The sequence below is a fragment of the Lutjanus erythropterus genome, unplaced genomic scaffold (assembly GCF_056507025.1).
Source record: "Lutjanus erythropterus isolate fLutEry1 unplaced genomic scaffold, fLutEry1.hap2 Scaffold_171, whole genome shotgun sequence".
NCBI lineage: Eukaryota > Metazoa > Chordata > Actinopteri > Lutjaniformes > Lutjanidae > Lutjanus > Lutjanus erythropterus.
The window spans coordinates 130,001-154,981 of NW_028146648.1; the positions used below are offsets into that span (position 1 = coordinate 130,001).

A 24,981-nucleotide genomic window follows, 5' to 3' on the forward strand; every position below is an offset into this window, starting at 1 on the left:
ATCTGTACGAACAGATCAATCACTCTGAACGATCAGTGCGAGCAGCAGGCTAACACTCGTCCCCTGTCTGTCTCTCAGGTCTCCAGTTGTTAGCCACGGCCAGTCGGGACCGTCTGATCCACGTCCTGGATGCGGGCAGAGACTACAGCCTGGTCCAGACTCTGGACGAACACTCGTCCTCCATCACCGCCGTCCGATTCGCCGGTCAGTCCATGTGACCTCTGACTTCATCATGGACAGTTAATCAGTTGTTGGGTCAAATTACGACATCTTCTTTTTCTTCCTGTCTGTCAGCCAATGAGGGGAAGGTGAGGATGATCAGCTGTGGCGCTGACAAGAGTGTCTACTTCCGCACCGCCCAGCAGGTGAGACACACCTAAGTGATGATGTCACAGAGGGATGGCGTGGACAGTCAGCTGGTTTATTGAGGGCAATGTTTTCTTCTTTTGTTCATTTCTTCTTTGTCTCCTTTTTCTTTTTTCTTTTCACTCTCTCCTTCTTTTCCTCTTTTTCCTCTCTTTCTTCTTCTTTGTCTTCTTTTTCTCATAAATCATCTACTTTTTTTTTCTTCCTCTTCCTCCTCTTCCTCGTCTTCCTCGTCTCTCAGCTGGAGGAGGGGTTGCAGTTCACGAGGACTCATCACGTGGTGAGGAAGACAACTCTGTACGACATGGACGTGGAGCCGACCAGGAAGTACGCAGCAGTGGGCTGTCAGGACCGGAGCATCAGGTGTGTGTGTGTGTGTGTGTGTGTGTGTGTGTGTGTGTGTGTGTGTGTGTTAATCCACCTGCAGCTGAGACAAACAGGACTGTTCAATATGCAGGATTACCCAGCAGGCACTGAGAGCAGGATTAGGATTAATGGCCATGATGCGGTTGTCTTCTTCTCCTCCTCGTCTCTGTTTTCTTTCCCTTTCTTATTTTTTTTCCTCTTTTTTTTCCTTCCATCCTTCTGTTTCTCCTCCTCCTTCTGGTTCATCACAGTTGATTTGAAGGCTCTGATGGTGCATTCATGTGCTGTGGGAACTTTGGCCTCCTCTGACCTGACAGTCATGATGATTTGAATGTTTGACAGCAGGAGCTCAAACGGCCAGAGCAACACATGAATGCACCACACACACACACACACACACACACACACACACACACACACACACACACACACACAGACACAGAGCAGCCAGTGTTCATATATTCGTTCATTGATTCTGAGTCCAGACATAATGACTCATCCTTCGTGATGTGAACTCTTCTTCTTCCAGCCTGGCTGCTGCTCTGTGTTGTTGTTGTTGTTGTTGTTGTTGTTGTTGTTGTTGTTGTTATGAGGCTGCGGCTCCACCTGCTGTTCAGACTGGGAACAAACTGTCACACTAATGAATGAAAGTACTGAGATGTCTGACTGCAGTGAACGCAGCAGGAACACAGAGTTCGGTTTGATGGAAGAGACTCGGTGTATCTGCTGAAGCTTCAGGAGCAGAAACATGAAGAAAGATAATGATTTTATTGATCTCAGGGTCCCAAAGCTTAAAGTCACAGTAAAGATCAGTGTGCTGTTGATGGACTCTCTATCCCACAATGCAAAGCACACAGGAAATGAAGGAAAAATTCAAAGTCTTCAAATAATTGCACATTGTTGCAACGAGTTTTTACCTTTTGTACCACCTTTCTACTTTTACTCCCTGACATCTGACATCTTCCGTAACTTTTTAAATGAACATTTAAAACATTTTTTTAAACCTGAGCTGAGAGGATTAGTCAATAAATTATTTAACTGTCAAAAACTGAATCAGTGACTGTTTTCTTTAACTCATCTTTATTTTTACAGCTCAGTGCTTCACATGGGAACATTAAAACAACACAGACACAAATAAAAACTAGTAACAGTGAATAAAACTTTTGCAAGATTGAAAATAATAACAATAAAACTAAAGAAATATTTTATAATAATTAAAAGTCAACAGAATGAAGTAAAAGAAACACAATGTAAAAACCAATGACTGAAGCTTGAACTGTGGTTTTCATGTTACTGTCAGTTAAAAATCAAAAGCCAGCTTAAAAAGAGAATTAATTACTTTGATTCAATGTCATTGACAGAGCTTGTGGTCATTTTAAAACCCAAACAGTTTCAGCTTCTTAAATGTGAGAATTTGCTGCTTTTCAGAAGATGAATGAAAAAACCCAAAATCGGATCGTGACGTAGAGTCAGAGTCGGATCGGATTTGAAAATTCACTTTGATTTGATTTCTCTGTCTGTAGTTATCATCATAATGATATCTAATGAAAATTACACTAATAATAATAATAATAATGATAATAATACTGACAGTATACTTCCAATACTGTACTGTGTTATATAGTACTGTATACAGTATATTATATAATACATATAATAGATAATTATACACTATTCAGTATAATGCCCTAAACACTCTGTAGTTTGGCTCAATGCCCCGCCCACAGCACTACCTTATTGGTTAGAAGACACGACTAACAGCCAATCAACACAGACTCTGGGTCACAGACAGACAGGCACAGAGCTGCTCCAGTGAACTGAGAGGAGCTGTGTGTGTGTGTGTGTGTGTGTGTGTGTGTGTGTGTGTGTGTGTGTGTGTGTGTGTGTGTGTGTGTGTGTTGATGATGATGATGATAATGATGATGATGATGATGATGATGATGATGATAATGACGAAGGTGACCTTCCTCCTCTGCCTCTTGAAGGATCTTTAACATCAGTAACGGGAAACAGAAGAAGTTGTATAAGGGCTCTCAGGGTGAGGATGGGACTCTCATTAAGGTACGTCACATCATCTGTGCGGTATCAGTCAGCTGTTGCCATGGTGATGGTAACAGCTAAGTTGTGAAGTGGCTCCTCCTCCTGTGTCATCCTCAGGTGCAGATTGACCCGTCAGGTCTCTACATCGCCACCTCCTGCTCAGATAAGAACATCAGTATCTTTGACTTCTACTCTGGAGAGTGTGTGGCCACCATGTTTGGACATTCTGGTCAGTAACAGTCAGTCCATCACCAGACCGTCAGAGTCTCTTTACTGCCTCATTACTTTGTCTGTATTGAATCATTGTGTTTAATTTACTGCACTGTGTTATTTGTATTATATGTCTATATGCATGAATGTATTTCGTATACAGTGAAATCTTACCATGCTATAAAATGTCATATTATAACATTATTATACACTATACTATGACATGTGTTAATGTCATGCTATACTATGATATTATAACATCACAATATACAATGATACATTATAACATTATACTATACAATGACATAACATCATACTATATTATTACACATTATAACGTCATACTATACTATGACATAACATCACACTACACTGTGAGACATTATATCATTATACTATACTATGACACATTATAACATCTTACTATACAGACACATTTCAACATCATACTACACTATGACACATTATAACATCATACTATAGAGACACATTTCAATGTCATACTATACTATGGCATAACATCAGACAACTCTATGACACATAATATCACACTGTACTATGACATATTATAACGTCGTACTATACTATGAGACATTTTAACATCATACTATACTATGACACATTATAACGTCATACTATACTATGAGACCTTAAAACATCATACTACACTAAGACACATAACGTCATACTATACAGACACATTTCAACATCACATTATACTATGACACATTATAACATCATACTATTCTACAGCATAACATCATACTATACTATGACACATTATATCATCATACTATACTATGACACATTGTAACGTCATACTATACAGACACATTTCAACGTCATTCTATTCTATGACACATAACATCATACTATACTATAACATCATAGTATAGTATGACACAAAACCTCACACTATAATACATAATACTATGTTATGTCACATTAAAACATAGTACTATACTATGACACATTATAACATCATACTATACTATGACACATTGTAACATCACACTATACTATGACACATTATAATGTCATACTACACTGTGACTGCAGTCATATTGTAACATAATACTATACTAAGAGATATTATGGCATCATACTAGGCTTTGACACTTCATAACATCATACTTTATTATCATTCAAATAACATCACACAATACTATGACACATTATAACATCAAACTATACTATGACATATAACATGACTGTATATCATGACATACTATAACATCATACTATACTATGACACAACACCATACTGGGCTATGACACACCATAACATCATACTATAGTATGACACACTACAACATCACACTATACCATGGCATGTTATAATGTCATACAATACTATGAGACACAACACACTACACCATGACACACCCTAACATCATACTATACTATGACACACAACAGCATACTACACTATGACATACCATAATATCAAACTCAACTGTGACATACTATAACATACTGTAGTATGACACACCATAACATCATACTATGAGATGACATACCATAATGTCATACAATACTATGACACAACATCATACTTCACTATGACACAACATAATATCATACTACACAGATATATCTCAACATCACACCATACTATGACACATTATATCATCATTCCATACTATGACACACCATACCATCATGCTGTACCATGAGACCCCAAAATATCATACTATACCATGACACACCATAACGTCATAATATAGTATGACAAACCATAACATCACACTGTGCCATGACACATTATAACATCATACTATACTGTGAGACACCATAACATGCTATACCATGGCACATTACAACATCATACTATATTATGACATATTATAGCGTAATACTTTACTATGACACATTATATCATCATACTATCTCATGCCATAACATCATACTATACGATGACACATTATATTATCATACTATACTACAACACATTATAACATCATACTTTAGTATGACACATTATAACATCACACTATACTGGGACATATAACATCATACTTTAGTATGACACATTACAAAATCATACTATACTATGACACATTATAACATCATACTATACTATGGCATAACATCATATTTTACTATGACACATTATAATGTCATACTACTCTGTGCCTGCAGTCATATTGTAACATAATACTACACTAAGACATATTATGACATCATACTAGACTTTGACACTTCATAACATCATACTTTATTATCATTCACATAACATCACACAATACTATGACACATAACATCCTACTATACGGACACATCATAACATCATACTATACTATGACACATTATATCATCATACTTTTCTATGACACATAATGTCATACTATAGTATGATACATTATAACATCATACTATACTATGACAAATTATATTATCATACTATACTACAACACATTATAACATCATACTTTAGTATGACACATTACAAAATCATACTATACTATGACACATTATAACATCATACTATACTATGACACATAACTTCATACTATACTGTGGCATAACATCATACTATACTATGACACATTATAATATCATACTATACTATGGCATAACATCATATTTTACTATGACACATTATAATGTCATACTACTCTGTGACTGCAGTCATATTGTAACATAATACTACACTAAGACATATTATGACATCATACTAGACTTTGACACTTCATAACATCATACTTTATTATCATTCACATAACATCACACAATACTATGACACATAACATCCTACTATACAGACACATCATAACATCATACTATACTATGACACATTATAACGTCACGCTATACTATGACATAATATAACATCATACTTTTCTATGACACATAATGTCATACTATAGTATGACACATAACATCATACTATACTATGACAAATTATATTATCATACTATACTACAACACATAACATCATACTTTAGTATGACACATTATAACATCACACTATACTATGACACATTATAACATCACACTATACTATGACACATTATAACATACTATACAGATACATTTCAACATCATACTATACTATGACACATTATAACATCATACTATACTATGGCATAACATCACACTATACTGTACTATGACACATTATATCATACTATGCTATGGCACAAAATCATAACTATACTATAACATAGTATACTATGACACCTAACTTCACACTATAGTATGACACATTATAATGTCATACTACACTGTGACTGCAGTCATATCGTAACATAATACTATACTAAGACATGTTATGACATCATACTAGACTTTGACACTTCATAACATCATACTTTATTATCATTCACATAACATCACACAATACTATGACACATAACATCCTACTATACAGACACATCATAACATCATACTATACTATGACACATTATATCATCATACTTTTCTATGACACATAATGTCATACTATAGTATGATACATTATAACATCATACTATACTATGACAAATTATATTATCATACTATACTACAACACATTATAACATCATACTATACTAAGACACATTACAAAATCATACTATACTATGACACATTATAACATCATACTATACTATGACACATAACTTCATACTATACTATGGCATAACATCATACTATACTATGACACATTATAACATCATACTATACTATGGCATAACATCATATTTTACTATGACACATTATAATGTCATACTACTCTGTGACTGCAGTCATATTGTAATATAATACTACACTAAGACATATTATGACATCATACTAGACTTTGACACTTCATAACATCATACTTTATTATCATTCACATAACATCACACAATACTATGACACATAACATCCTACTATACAGACACATCATAACATCATACTATACTATGACACATTATAACGTCACGCTATACTATGACATAATATAACATCATACTTTTCTATGACACATAATGTCATACTATAGTATGATACATTATAACATCATACTATACTATGACAAATTATATTATCATACTATACTACAACACATTATAACATCATACTTTAGTATGACACATTATAACATCACACTATACTGGGACATATGACATCATACTATACTAAGACACATTACAAAATCATACTATACTATGACACATTATAACATCATACTATACTATGACACATAATGTCATACTATAGTATGATACATTATAACATCATACTATACTATGACAAATTATATTATCATACTATACTACAACACATAACATCATACTTTAGTATGACACATTACAAAATCATACTATACTATGACACATTATAACATCATACTATACTATGACACATAACTGCATACTATACTATGGCATAACATCATACTATACTATGACACATTATAACATCATACTATACTATGGCATAACATCATATTTTACTATGACACATTATAATGTCATACTACTCTGTTACTGCAGTCATATTGTAACATAATACTACACTAAGACATATTATGACATCATACTAGACTTTGACACTTCATAACATCATACTTTATTATCATTCACATAACATCACACAATACTATGACACATAACATCCTACTATACAGACACATCATAACATCATACTATACTATGACACATTATAACGTCACGCTATACTATGACATAATATAACATCATACTTTTCTATGACACATAATGTCATACTATAGTATGACACATAACATCATACTATACTATGACAAATTATATTATCATACTATACTACAACACATAACATCATACTTTAGTATGACACATTATATCATCACACTATACTATGACACATTATAACATCACACTATACTATGACACATTATAACATACTATACAGATACATTTCAACATCATACTATACTATGACACATTATAACATCATACTATACTATGGCATAACATCACACTATACTGTACTATGACACATTATATCATACTATGCTATGGCACAAAATCATAACTATACTATAACATAGCATACTATGACACATAACTTCACACTATACTATGACACATTATAATGTCATACTACACTGTGACTGCAGTCATATCGTAACATAATACTATACTAAGACATGTTATGACATCATACTAGACTTTGACACTTCATAACATCATACTTTATTATCATTCAGATAACATCACACAATACTATGACACATAACATCCTACTATACAGACACATCATAACATCATACTATACTATGACACATTATATCATCATACTTTTCTATGACACATAATGTCATACTATAGTATGATACATTATAACATCATACTATACTATGACAAATTATATTATCTTACTATACTACAACACATTATAACATCATACTATACTAAGACACATTACAAAATCATACTATACTATGACACATTATAACATCATACTATACTATGACACATAACTTCATACTATACTATGGCATAACATCATACTATACTATGACACATTATAACATCATACTATACTATGGCATAACATCATATTTTACTATGACACATTATAATGTCATACTACTCTGTGACTGCAGTCATATTGTAATATAATACTACACTAAGACATATTATGACATCATACTAGACTTTGACACTTCATAACATCATACTTTATTATCATTCACATATCATCACACAATACTATGACACATAACATCCTACTATACAGACACATCATAACATCATACTATACTATGACACATTATAACGTCACGCTATACTATGACATAATATAACATCATACTTTTCTATGACACATAATGTCATACTATAGTATGATACATTATAACATCATACTATACTATGACAAATTATATTATCATACTATACTACAACACATTATAACATCATACTTTAGTATGACACATTATAACATCACACTATACTGGGACATATGACATCATACTATACTAAGACACATTACAAAATCATACTATACTATGACACATTATAACATCATACTATACTATGACACATTATAACATCATACTATACTATGGCATAACATCATATTTTACTATGACACATTATAATGTCATACTACTCTGTGACTGCAGTCATATTGTAACATAATACTACACTAAGACATATTATGACATCATACTAGACTTTGACACTTCATAACATCATACTTTATTATCATTCACATAACATCACACAATACTATGACACATAACATCCTACTATACGGACACATCATAACATCATACTATACTATGACACATTATATCATCATACTTTTCTATGACACATAATGTCATACTATAGTATGATACATTATAACATCATACTATACTATGACAAATTATATTATCATACTATACTACAACACATTATAACATCATACTTTAGTATGACACATTACAAAATCATACTATACTATGACACATTATAACATCATACTATACTATGACACATAACTTCATACTATACTGTGGCATAACATCATACTATACTATGACACATTATAACATCATACTATACTATGGCATAACATCATATTTTACTATGACACATTATAATGTCATACTACTCTGTGACTGCAGTCATATTGTAACATAATACTACACTAAGACATATTATGACATCATACTAGACTTTGACACTTCATAACATCATACTTTATTATCATTCACATAACATCACACAATACTATGACACATAACATCCTACTATACAGACACATCATAACATCATACTATACTATGACACATTATAACGTCACGCTATACTATGACATAATATAACATCATACTTTTCTATGACACATAATGTCATACTATAGTATGACACATAACATCATACTATACTATGACAAATTATATTATCATACTATACTACAACACATAACATCATACTTTAGTATGACACATTATAACATCACACTATACTATGACACATTATAACATCACACTATACTATGACACATTATAACATACTATACAGATACATTTCAACATCATACTATACTATGACACATTATAACATCATACTATACTATGGCATAACATCACACTATACTGTACTATGACACATTATATCATACTATGCTATGGCACAAAATCATAACTATACTATAACATAGTATACTATGACACCTAACTTCACACTATAGTATGACACATTATAATGTCATACTACACTGTGACTGCAGTCATATCGTAACATAATACTATACTAAGACATGTTATGACATCATACTAGACTTTGACACTTCATAACATCATACTTTATTATCATTCACATAACATCACACAATACTATGACACATAACATCCTACTATACAGACACATCATAACATCATACTATACTATGACACATTATATCATCATACTTTTCTATGACACATAATGTCATACTATAGTATGATACATTATAACATCATACTATACTATGACAAATTATATTATCATACTATACTACAACACATTATAACATAATACTATACTAAGACACATTACAAAATCATACTATACTATGACACATTATAACATCATACTATACTATGACACATAACTTCATACTATACTATGGCATAACATCATACTATACTATGACACATTATAACATCATACTATACTATGGCATAACATCATATTTTACTATGACACATTATAATGTCATACTACTCTGTGACTGCAGTCATATTGTAATATAATACTACACTAAGACATATTATGACATCATACTAGACTTTGACACTTCATAACATCATACTTTATTATCATTCACATAACATCACACAATACTATGACACATAACATCCTACTATACAGACACATCATAACATCATACTATACTATGACACATTATAACGTCACGCTATACTATGACATAATATAACATCATACTTTTCTATGACACATAATGTCATACTATAGTATGATACATTATAACATCATACTATACTATGACAAATTATATTATCATACTATACTACAACACATTATAACATCATACTTTAGTATGACACATTATAACATCACACTATACTGGGACATATGACATCATACTATACTAAGACACATTACAAAATCATACTATACTATGACACATTATAGCATCATACTATACTATGACACATTATAACATCATACTATACTATGGCATAACATCATATTTTACTATGACACATTATAATGTCATACTACTCTGTGACTGCAGTCATATTGTAACATAATACTACACTAAGACATATTATGACATCATACTAGACTTTGACACTTCATAACATCATACTTTATTATCATTCACATAACATCACACAATACTATGACACATAACATCCTACTATACGGACACATCATAACATCATACTATACTATGACACATTATATCATCATACTTTTCTATGACACATAATGTCATACTATAGTATGATACATTATAACATCATACTATACTATGACAAATTATATTATCATACTATACTACAACACATTATAACATCATACTTTAGTATGACACATTACAAAATCATACTATACTATGACACATTATAACATCATACTATACTATGACACATAACTTCATACTATACTGTGGCATAACATCATACTATACTATGACACATTATAACATCATACTATACTATGGCATAACATCATATTTTACTATGACACATTATAATGTCATACTACTCTGTGACTGCAGTCATATTGTAACATAATACTACACTAAGACATATTATGACATCATACTAGACTTTGACACTTCATAACATCATACTTTATTATCATTCACATAACATCACACAATACTATGACACATAACATCCTACTATACAGACACATAACATCATACTATACTATGACACATTATAACGTCACGCTATACTATGACATAATATAACATCATACTTTTCTATGACACATAATGTCATACTATAGTATGACACATAACATCATACTATACTATGACAAATTATATTATCATACTATACTACAACACATAACATCATACTTTAGTATGACACATTATAACATCACACTATAATATGACACATTATAACATCACACTATACTATGACACATTATAACATACTATACAGATACATTTCAACATCATACTATACTATGATACATTATAACATCATACTATACTATGGCATAACATCACACTATACTGTACTATGACACATTATATCATACTATGCTATGGCACAAAATCATAACTATACTATAACATAGTATACTATGACACATAACTTCACACTATACTATGACACATTATAATGTCATACTACACTGTGACTGCAGTCATATCGTAACATAATACTATACTAAGACATGTTATGACATCATACTAGACTTTGACACTTCATAACATCATACTTTATTATCATTCAGATAACATCACACAATACTATGACACATAACATCCTACTATACAGACACATCATAACATCATACTATACTATGACACATTATAACGTCACGCTATACTATGACATAATATAACATCATACTTTTCTATGACACATAATGTCATACTATAGTATGATACATTATAACATCATACTATACTATGACAAATTATACTATCATACTATACTATGACACATTATAACATCATACTATACTATGACACATAACTTCATACTATACTATGGCATAACATCATACTATAGTATGACACATTATAACCTCATACTATACTATGGCATAACATCATATTTTACTATGACACATTATAATGTCATACGACTCTGTGACTGCAGTCATATTGTAACATAATACTACACTAAGACATATTATGACATCATACTAGACTTTGACACTTCATAACATCATACTTTATTATCATTCACATAACATCACACAATACTATGACACATAACATCCTACTATACAGACACATCATAACATCATACTATACTATGACACATTATAACGTCACGCTATACTATGACATAATATAACATCATACTTTTCTATGACACATAATGTCATACTATAGTATGACACATAACATCATACTATACTATGACAAATTATATTATCATACTATACTACAACACATAACATCATACTTTAGTATGACACATTATAACATCACACTATACTGGGACATATGACATCATACTATACTAAGACACATTACAAAATCATACTATACTATGACACATTATAACATCATACTATACTATGACACATTATAACATCATACTATACTATGGCATAACATCATATTTTACTATGACACATTATAATGTCATACTACTCTGTGACTGCAGTCATATCGTAACATAATACTATACTAAGACATGTTATGACATCATACTAGACTTTGACACTTCATAACATCATACTTTATTATCATTCAGATAACATCACACAATACTATGACACATAACATCCTACTATACAGACACATCATAACATCATACTATACTATGACACATTATATCATCATACTTTTCTATGACACATAATGTCATACTATAGTATGATACATTATAACATCATACTATACTATGACAAATTATATTATCATACTATACTACAACACATTATAACATCATACTATACTAAGACACATTACAAAATCATACTATACTATGACACATTATAACATCATACTATACTATGACACATAACTTCATACTATACTATGGCATAACATCATACTATACTATGACACATTATAACATCATACTATACTATGGCATAACATCATATTTTACTATGACACATTATAATGTCATACTACTCTGTGACTGCAGTCATATTGTAATATAATACTACACTAAGACATATTATGACATCATACTAGACTTTGACACTTCATAACATCATACTTTATTATCATTCACATAACATCACACAATACTATGACACATAACATCCTACTATACAGACACATCATAACATCATACTATACTATGACACATTATAACGTCACGCTATACTATGACATAATATAACATCATACTTTTCTATGACACATAATGTCATACTATAGTATGATACATTATAACATCATACTATACTATGACAAATTATATTATCATACTATACTACAACACATTATAACATCATACTTTAGTATGACACATTATAACATCACACTATACTGGGACATATGACATCATACTATACTAAGACACATTACAAAATCATACTATACTATGACACATTATAACATCATACTATACTATGACACATTATAACATCATACTATACTATGGCATAACATCATATTTTACTATGACACATTATAATGTCATACTACTCTGTGACTGCAGTCATATTGTAACATAATACTACACTAAGACATATTATGACATCATACTAGACTTTGACACTTCATAACATCATACTTTATTATCATTCACATAACATCACACAATACTATGACACATAACATCCTACTATACGGACACATCATAACATCATACTATACTATGACACATTATATCATCATACTTTTCTATGACACATAATGTCATACTATAGTATGATACATTATAACATCATACTATACTATGACAAATTATATTATCATACTATACTACAACACATTATAACATCATACTTTAGTATGACACATTACAAAATCATACTATACTATGACACATTATAACATCATACTATACTATGACACATAACTTCATACTATACTGTGGCATAACATCATACTATACTATGACACATTATAACATCATACTATACTATGGCATAACATCATATTTTACTATGACACATTATAATGTCATACTACTCTGTGACTGCAGTCATATTGTAACATAATACTACACTAAGACATATTATGACATCATACTAGACTTTGACACTTCATAACATCATACTTTATTATCATTCACATAACATCACACAATACTATGACACATAACATCCTACTATACAGACACATAACATCATACTATACTATGACACATTATAACGTCACGCTATACTATGACATAATATAACATCATACTTTTCTATGACACATAATGTCATACTATAGTATGACACATAACATCATACTATACTATGACAAATTATATTATCATACTATACTACAACACATAACATCATACTTTAGTATGACACATTATAACATCACACTATACTATGACACATTATAACATCACACTATACTATGACACATTATAACATACTATACAGATACATTTCAACATCATACTATACTATGACACATTATAACATCATACTATACTATGGCATAACATCACACTATACTGTACTATGACACATTATATCATACTATGCTATGGCACAAAATCATAACTATACTATAACATAGTATACTATGACACATAACTTCACACTATACTATGACACATTATAATGTCATACTACACTGTGACTGCAGTCATATCGTAACATAATACTATACTAAGACATGTTATGACATCATACTAGACTTTGACACTTCATAACATCATACTTTATTATCATTCAGATAACATCACACAATACTATGACACATAACATCCTACTATACAGACACATCATAACATCATACTATACTATGACACATTATAACGTCACGCTATACTATGACATAATATAACATCATACTTTTCTATGACACATAATGTCATACTATAGTATGATACATTATAACATCATACTATACTATGACAAATTATTCTATCATACTATACTATGACACATTATAACATCATACTATACTATGACACATAACTTCATACTATACTATGGCATAACATCATACTATAGTATGACACATTATAACATCATACTATACTATGGCATAACATCATATTTTACTATGACACATTATAATGTCATACGACTCTGTGACTGCAGTCATATTGTAACATAATACTACACTAAGACATATTATGACATCATACTAGACTTTGACACTTCATAACATCATACTTTATTATCATTCACATAACATCACACAATACTATGACACATAACATCCTACTATACAGACACATCATAACATCATACTATACTATGACACATTATAACGTCACGCTATACTATGACATAATATAACATCATACTTTTCTATGACACATAATGTCATACTATAGTATGACACATAACATCATACTATACTATGACAAATTATATTATCATACTATACTACAACACATAACATCATACTTTAGTATGACACATTATAACATCACACTATACTGGGACATATGACATCATACTATACTAAGACACATTACAAAATCATACTATACTATGACACATTATAACATCATACTATACTATGACACATTATAACATCATACTATACTATGGCATAACATCATATTTTACTATGACACATTATAATGTCATACTACTCTGTGACTGCAGTCATATCGTAACATAATACTATACTAAGACATGTTATGACATCATACTAGACTTTGACACTTCATAACATCATACTTTATTATCATTTAGATAACATCACACAATACTATGACACATAACATCCTACTATACAGACACATCATAACATCATACTATACTATGACACATTATATCATCATACTTTTCTATGACACATAATGTCATACTATAGTATGATACATTATAACATCATACTATACTATGACAAATTATATTATCATACTATACTACAACACATTATAACATCATACTTTAGTATGACACATTATAACATCACACTATACTGGGACATATGACATCATACTATACTAAGACACATTACAAAATCATACTATACTATGACACATTATAACATCATACTATACTATGACACATAATGTCATACTATAGTATGATACATTATAACATCATACTATACTATGACAAATTATATTATCATACTATACTACAACACATAACATCATACTTTAGTAAGACACATTACAAAATCATACTATACTATGACACATTATAACATCATACTATACTATGACACATAACTTCATACTATACTATGGCATAACATCATACTATACTATGACACATTATAACATCATACTATACTATGGCATAACATCATATTTTACTATGACACATTATAATGTCATACTACTCTGTGACTGCAGTCATATTGTAACATAATACTACACTAAGACATATTATGACATCATACTAGACTTTGACACTTCATAACATCATACTTTATTATCATTCACATAACATCACACAATACTATGACACATAACATCCTACTATACAGACACATCATAACATCATACTATACTATGACACATTATAACGTCACGCTATACTATGACATAATATAACATCATACTTTTTTATGACACATAATGTCATACTATAGTATGACACATTATAACATCATACTATACTATGACAAATTATATTATCATACTATACTACAACACATAACATCATACTTTAGTATGACACATTATAACATCACACTATACTTTGACACATTATAACATCACACTATACTGTACTATGACACATTATATCATACTATGCTATGGCACAAAATCATAACTATACTATAACATAGTATACTATGACACCTAACTTCACACTATAGTATGACACATTATAATGTCATACTACACTGTGACTGCAGTCATATCGTAACATAATACTATACTAAGACATGTTATGACATCATACTAGACTTTGACACTTCATAACATCATACTTTATTATCATTCACATAACATCACACAATACTATGACACATAACATCCTACTATACAGACACATCATAACATCATACTATACTATGACACATTATATCATCATACTTTTCTATGACACATAATGTCATACTATAGTATGATACATTATAACATCATACTATACTATGACAAATTATATTATCATACTATACTACAACACATTATAACATCATACTATACTAAGACACATTACAAAATCATACTATACTATGACACATTATAACATCATACTATACTATGACACATAACTTCATACTATACTATGGCATAACATCATACTATACTATGACACATTATAACATCATACTATACTATGGCATAACATCATATTTTACTATGACACATTATAATGTCATACTACTCTGTGACTGCAGTCATATTGTAATATAATACTACACTAAGACATATTATGACATCATACTAGACTTTGACACTTCATAACATCATACTTTATTATCATTCACATAACATCACACAATACTATGACACATAACATCCTACTATACAGACACATCATAACATCATACTATACTATGACACATTATAACGTCACGCTATACTATGACATAATATAACATCATACTTTTCTATGACACATAATGTCATACTATAGTATGATACATTATAACATCATACTATACTATGACAAATTATATTATCATACTATACTACAACACATTATAACATCATACTTTAGTATGACACATTATAACATCACACTATACTATGACACATTATAACATCACACTATACTATGACACATTATAACATACTATACAGATACATTTCAACATCATACTATACTATGACACATTATAACATCACACTATACTATGACACATTATAACATACTATACAGATACACTTCAACATCATACTATACTATGACACATTATATCATGATACTATGCTATGGCACAAAATCATAACTATACTATAACATCGTATACTATGACACATAACTTCACACTATACTCTGACACATTATTATGTCATACTACACTGTGACTGCAGTCATATTGTAACATAATACTATACTTAGACATGTTATGACATCATACTAGACTTTGACACTTTGTAACATCATACTTTATTATCATTCAAATAACATCACACAATACTATGACTATAGGATTCAAGGATTCATTCAAGGATTCAAGGAACTTTATTGTCATACCAGCTCGCCTTTAGAGTTTATGGTACAAAATTGGTACTCAGGTCCGGGATTGAGCCATAAATAATTAAAAACTTATTTAAAGAGCGAGAGCACAAGTTTAAGAGCAAATTATGCAAGTAAGGCAAAATATACAAGTAGGACTATAAATGTATGTACAAAGAGTAAAGAGGCTGAGATCAGCACTGCTAATGCTAGGTCTAACAGAAAACACTATGACACATAACATCATAGTATACTATGACACATAACTTCACACTATACTATGACATAATATGTCATACATTACTATGATACATTATATCAGAGTATACTATGACATACTATAACATAATACCACACTAAGACATATTATGACATACTATAATATGACATAACATAATTCTATATTATGTCACATTAAAACATCATACTATACTATGACACATTATAAAATCATACTACACTATGACACATTATAACATCCTGCTATACAGACACATCATAACATCATACTACTGTTTTTATATCTTTCTGCTCTTGCTTTTGTTTTATGTTTGCTTCTTTCTTTAAATGCATTTTCTGTAATGTTTTAAACTATTTATTGTCCTGCTTTTAGCTTTTGTTTTTAAGTATCTCAAACTCAATTTTAATGTTCTTTTAATGTTTCTATTTTAATGCATTTTCAAGTTCTGTAAAGCACCTTGAATTGCCTTGTGTATGAATGGTGCTATATAAATAAAATTACCTTGCCTTGCCATACTATACTATGACACATTATAGCATCACACTATACTATGACACATTATAACTTCATACTATACTATGACACATTATAACATACTATACAGATACATTTTAACATCATACTATACTATGACACATTATAGCATCACACTATACTATGACACATTATAACTTCATACGGTACTATGACATATTATAACATCATACTATACTATGAGACAATATGACATCATACTATACTATGACATATTACAACATCATACTATCCTAAGACACATCATAACATCATACTATAAAGACACATTTCAACATCATACTATACAGGACTAGTATACAGGACTGTATACTATGACATACTATAACATCATACTACACTATGACATATTACAATATCAAACTCAACTGTGATGTATTATAACATCATACTATACTATGACATAACATTATACTGTACTACGACACATTATAACATCATACTATGCTATGGCATATTATAATGTCATACTATACTATGACATAACATTATACTGTACTATGACACATTATAACATCATACTATAGTATGACACATTATAACATCATACTATGCCATGGCATATTATAATGTCATACAATACTATGACATAACATCATACTATACAGAAACATTTCAACATCATACTATACTGTGACATAACATTATACTGTACTATGACACATTATAACATCATACTATACTATGACACATCATAACATCATACTGTACTATGAGACCTTAAAACATCATACTATACTAACACACATTATAACATCATACTATAGTATGACACATTATAACATCACACTGTACTATGACATATTATAATGTCATACAATACTATGACATGACATCATACTATACAGAAACATTTCAACATCATACTATACTATGACATAACATTAGACTGTACTATGACACAATATAACATCATACTATACTAACACACATCATAACATCATACTGTACTATGACACATTATAACTTTATACTATACTATGACATAACATCATACTACACTATGACACATTATAACATCATACTATATTATGACACATTATAGCATCACACTATACTATGACACATTATAACTTGATACTATACTATGACACATTATAACATACTATACAGATACATTTTAACATCATACTATACTATGACACATTATAACTTCATACGGTACTATGACATATTATAACATCATACTATACTATGAGACATTATGACATCATACTATACTATGACATATTACAACATCATACTGTACTATGAGACCTTAAAACATCATACTATACTAACACACATTATAACATCATACTATAGTATGACACATTATAACATCACACTGTACTATGACATATTATAACGTCATACTATACTATGACACATTATAACTTTATACTATACTATGACATAACATCATACTACACTATGACACATTATAACATCATACTATACTATGACACATTATAACTTCATACTATACTATGACACATTATAACATACTATACAGATACATTTTAACATCATACTATACTATGACACATTATAGCATCACACTATACTATGACACATTATAACTTCATACAGTACTATGACATATTATAACATCATACTATACTATGAGACATTATGACATCATACTATACTATGACATATTACAACATCATACTATCCTAAGACACATCATAACATCATCGTATAAAGACACATTTCAACATCATACTATACAGGACTAGTATACAGGATTGTATACTATGACATACTATAACATCATACTACACTATGACATATTACAATATCAAACTCAACTGTGGTGTATTATAACATCATACTATACTATGACATAACATTATACTGTACTACGACACATTACAACATCATACTATGCTATGGCATATTATAATGTCATACTATACTATGACATAACATTATACTGTACTATGACACATTATAACATCATACTATAGTATGACACATTATAACATCATACTATGCTATGGCATATTATAATGTCATACAATACTATGACATAACATCATACTATACAGAAACATTTCAACATCATACTATACTATAACATAACATTAGACTGTACTATTACACAATATAACATCATACTATACTAACACACATCATAACATCATACTGTACTATGACACATTATAACTTTATACTATACTATGACATAACATCATACTGTACTATGACACATTTTAACATCATACTATACTATGACACATTATAGCATCACACTATACTATGACACATTATAACTTCATACAGTACTATGACATATTATAACATCATACTATACTATGAGACATTATGACATCATACTATACTATGACATATTACAACATCATACTATCCTAAGACACATCATAACATCATAGTATAAAGACACATTTCAACATCATACTATACAGGACTAGTATACAGGACTGTATACTATGACATACTATAACATCATACTACACTATGACATACTACAATATCAAACTCAACTGTGATGTATTATAACATCATACTATACTATGACATAACATTATACTGTACTATGACACAATATAACATTATACTGTACTACGACACATTATAACATCATACTATGCTATGGCATATTGTAATGTCATACTATACTATGACATAACATTATACTGTACTATGACACATTATAACATCACACTGTACTATGACATATTATAACGTCATACTATACTATGACACATTATAACTTTATACTATACTATGACATAACATCATACTACACTATGACACATTATAACATCATACTATATTATGACATATTATAGCGTCATACTGTACTATGACTCATTATAACATCATGCTATGACACATTACGACACCATATTATTCTGTGAGACATTTTAACATTATATTATCATTTGACACATTATAACATCATACTCCACTGTGACTCATTATAATATCCTACTACATTGTGTTTTGGTATTTTGTTATAATTATTGTACTTTTGTATCTACAATTTTCTGTATTTTATAATGTGAGTAATGGACATTTAATAATGACACTGTGTCTCTGTCCGTCTGTGTGTCTTTCAGAGATCATCACAGGTCTGAAGTTCAGTAGTGACTGCAGACATCTGATCACCGTCTCTGGAGACAGGTCTGTCTCACCTGATGTGTTTTTATCATCAGCACCTCATTAATATTCAACATGATGACATCACAGTGTGATTCTCATTGATTTCTGTGCGCGCAGCTGCATCTTTGTGTGGCGTCTCAGTCCAGAGTTGACCATCAGGATGAGGCAGAGACTCGCTGACCTCCGACCTTCCAGCAGCACTCACAACTCCCAGAATGCACCTCAGCAGAAAGCGGTGAACCTCAGGTAAACATTTCATTGATGATTGTGTCTGTGCGTATCTGTCTTTCATATTTTAAATAAAAGAGATGACACATGGGAAACTTCAATGTAATTTTACGTGATGAGCCAATTTAAATTTCTGTATCATCACCATGACAAACCACCCTAGAAATAATTCATATCTGTTGATTATGAAACAGTAAATCAGTAAATCTATTTTGTTTCACAATCAACAGAATTACAGGAAAATAAAATCAATGCAGATACAGTATTCATAAAGAAATCTCCTGAGTTTTTACTGAGAAAAAAATGAAAATTCTTCATGAACACAACTAAAAAAACTGAAGTTAAACAAAAGTGAAACAACTTAAAATAAAAAATTATCCAAAATTGACATTTAAGTTAAATTAATTACAGTTAAATGTTAAATATTTAATTCTATGTTGTCATATTTCCATTTTGTTGACTTGACATTTTGTTTTATTATATTTATCGTTTATACTTTTTAACATGTTTATTTCTTCGATTGTCTTTCTTTCCTGTTTTTTATACTGCTGTCAAAGTTTGTATTAAAATTTGATTAAAACTGAACAGGCTGTGTGTGTCTGTGTGTGTGTGTGTGTGTCTGTGTGTGTGTGTCTGTGTGTGTGTCTGTGTGTGTGTGTGTGTCTGTGTGTGTGTGTGTGTGTGTGTGTCTGTGTGTGTGTGTGTGTGTGTCTGTGTGTGTCTGTGTGTGTCTGTGTGTTTGTGTGTGTGTGTGTGTGTGTCTGTGTGTGTCTGTGTGTGTCTGTGTGTTTGTGTGTGTGTGTGTGTGTGTGTGTGTGTGTGTGTGTCTGTGTGTGTGTGTGTGTGTGTGTGTGTGTGTGTGTGTGTGTGTGTGTGTGTGTGTGTTTGTGTGTGTGTGTGTGTGTGTGTGTGTGTGTGTCTGTGTGTGTGTGTGTGTGTGTGTGTGTGTCTGTGTGTTTGTGTGTGTGTGTGTGTGTGTGTGTGTGTTTGTGTGTGTGTGTGTGTGTGTGTGTGTCTGTGTGTTTGTGTGTGTGTGTGTGTGTGTGTGTGTGTGTGTCTGTGTGTGTGTGTGTGTGTGTGTGTGTGTGTGTGTGTGTGTGTGTCAGCAGCAGGGAGGCGTCGTCGACTCCTCGTGTCGTCACCATGTCGTCTGACAGTGACAAAGAGGAGGAAGACGAGGAGGAGGAGCTCTGCTGTCCTTATATGGTCCCCACAGGAAGCCTGGAGGAGGAGACAGGTCTGTTGCCAAGGTTACACAACATGCTAAAGTGGTAGCAGCGAATCAGAGCTAACGAGGAAACAGAAACAAAACTCTAAACAACCGCCGCCGTCTGACAACAGGAACAGATCAGATCAATAAAGTGTGGTTGTATTTGTCTCTGCAGAAATGTCTGATGACAAGTTTGACTCTGTGGACAGCAGAGACAGCAGGAAGGTCAGTGGACATTTGGACAGATTTACAGTGCTTGGTGTTTTTCTGATCTGAATGAGAATATGTCTCTGTAACACACGTGTACCAGTGTCCTCACATGTCTCCGTGTCTTCTCCTCAGGAGGCGTCGGGGGGTCGAACACCTCGCCGTCGCTGGTCTAGGAGGACGGACAGTGAAGAGGACGGAGTCCTGATGGTGAAGTCCATGTTGGACCTGAGACTGCTGGACTCTTACTGTCCTGAGAGACAGGAGGAGACACAGGAGGAGCAGGAGGAGGTCAGATACTTCCACAGATTCTAACAAATACTACAGCTGCGACAAAATAATTTGACCTTTTGCTCCACCCTTTCAGATGCAGACACGCCTCCTCAATGTTAGCACCTCCCCTGGTAGCCCGGGGAGGAGGGGCCCAGGTGTGGAGGTGGGGCTTCACAGGACCAATCAGGAGCTGGGGAGCAGCATCAGTCTGCAGGTCACCTCTGCATGGGTGAGAACACACACACTCAGAGTCTAACCTGTGTTTTCTGGGGCTTTTGACTGTAGGTCCTGGTCTTCTTCAGTGAATGAAACCAGCTCAGGTGTTTTCACATGATAGCAGGAGGACAGATGCATCCTCTGTTCAGGGA

The 24,981-nt window shown here is 31.3% G+C and overlaps 1 protein-coding gene across 1 annotated transcript in view; it reads left to right on the forward strand.

Annotated features, from left to right (window-relative positions):
• Positions 1 to 24,981, forward strand: part of mapkbp1 (mitogen-activated protein kinase binding protein 1) — a 50,763-nt gene that overhangs the window by 20,475 nt on the left and 5,307 nt on the right. The window contains exons 14-24 of the mRNA XM_084714268.1: positions 79 to 204; positions 295 to 365; positions 608 to 729; positions 2,718 to 2,793; positions 2,890 to 3,001; positions 22,653 to 22,716; positions 22,813 to 22,941; positions 24,033 to 24,160; positions 24,309 to 24,358; positions 24,476 to 24,631; positions 24,708 to 24,842. Coding sequence (XP_084570394.1) covers positions 79 to 204; positions 295 to 365; positions 608 to 729; positions 2,718 to 2,793; positions 2,890 to 3,001; positions 22,653 to 22,716; positions 22,813 to 22,941; positions 24,033 to 24,160; positions 24,309 to 24,358; positions 24,476 to 24,631; positions 24,708 to 24,842 — 1,169 coding nt within the window. The remainder of the gene's footprint in view (positions 1 to 78; positions 205 to 294; positions 366 to 607; positions 730 to 2,717; positions 2,794 to 2,889; positions 3,002 to 22,652; positions 22,717 to 22,812; positions 22,942 to 24,032; positions 24,161 to 24,308; positions 24,359 to 24,475; positions 24,632 to 24,707; positions 24,843 to 24,981) is intronic.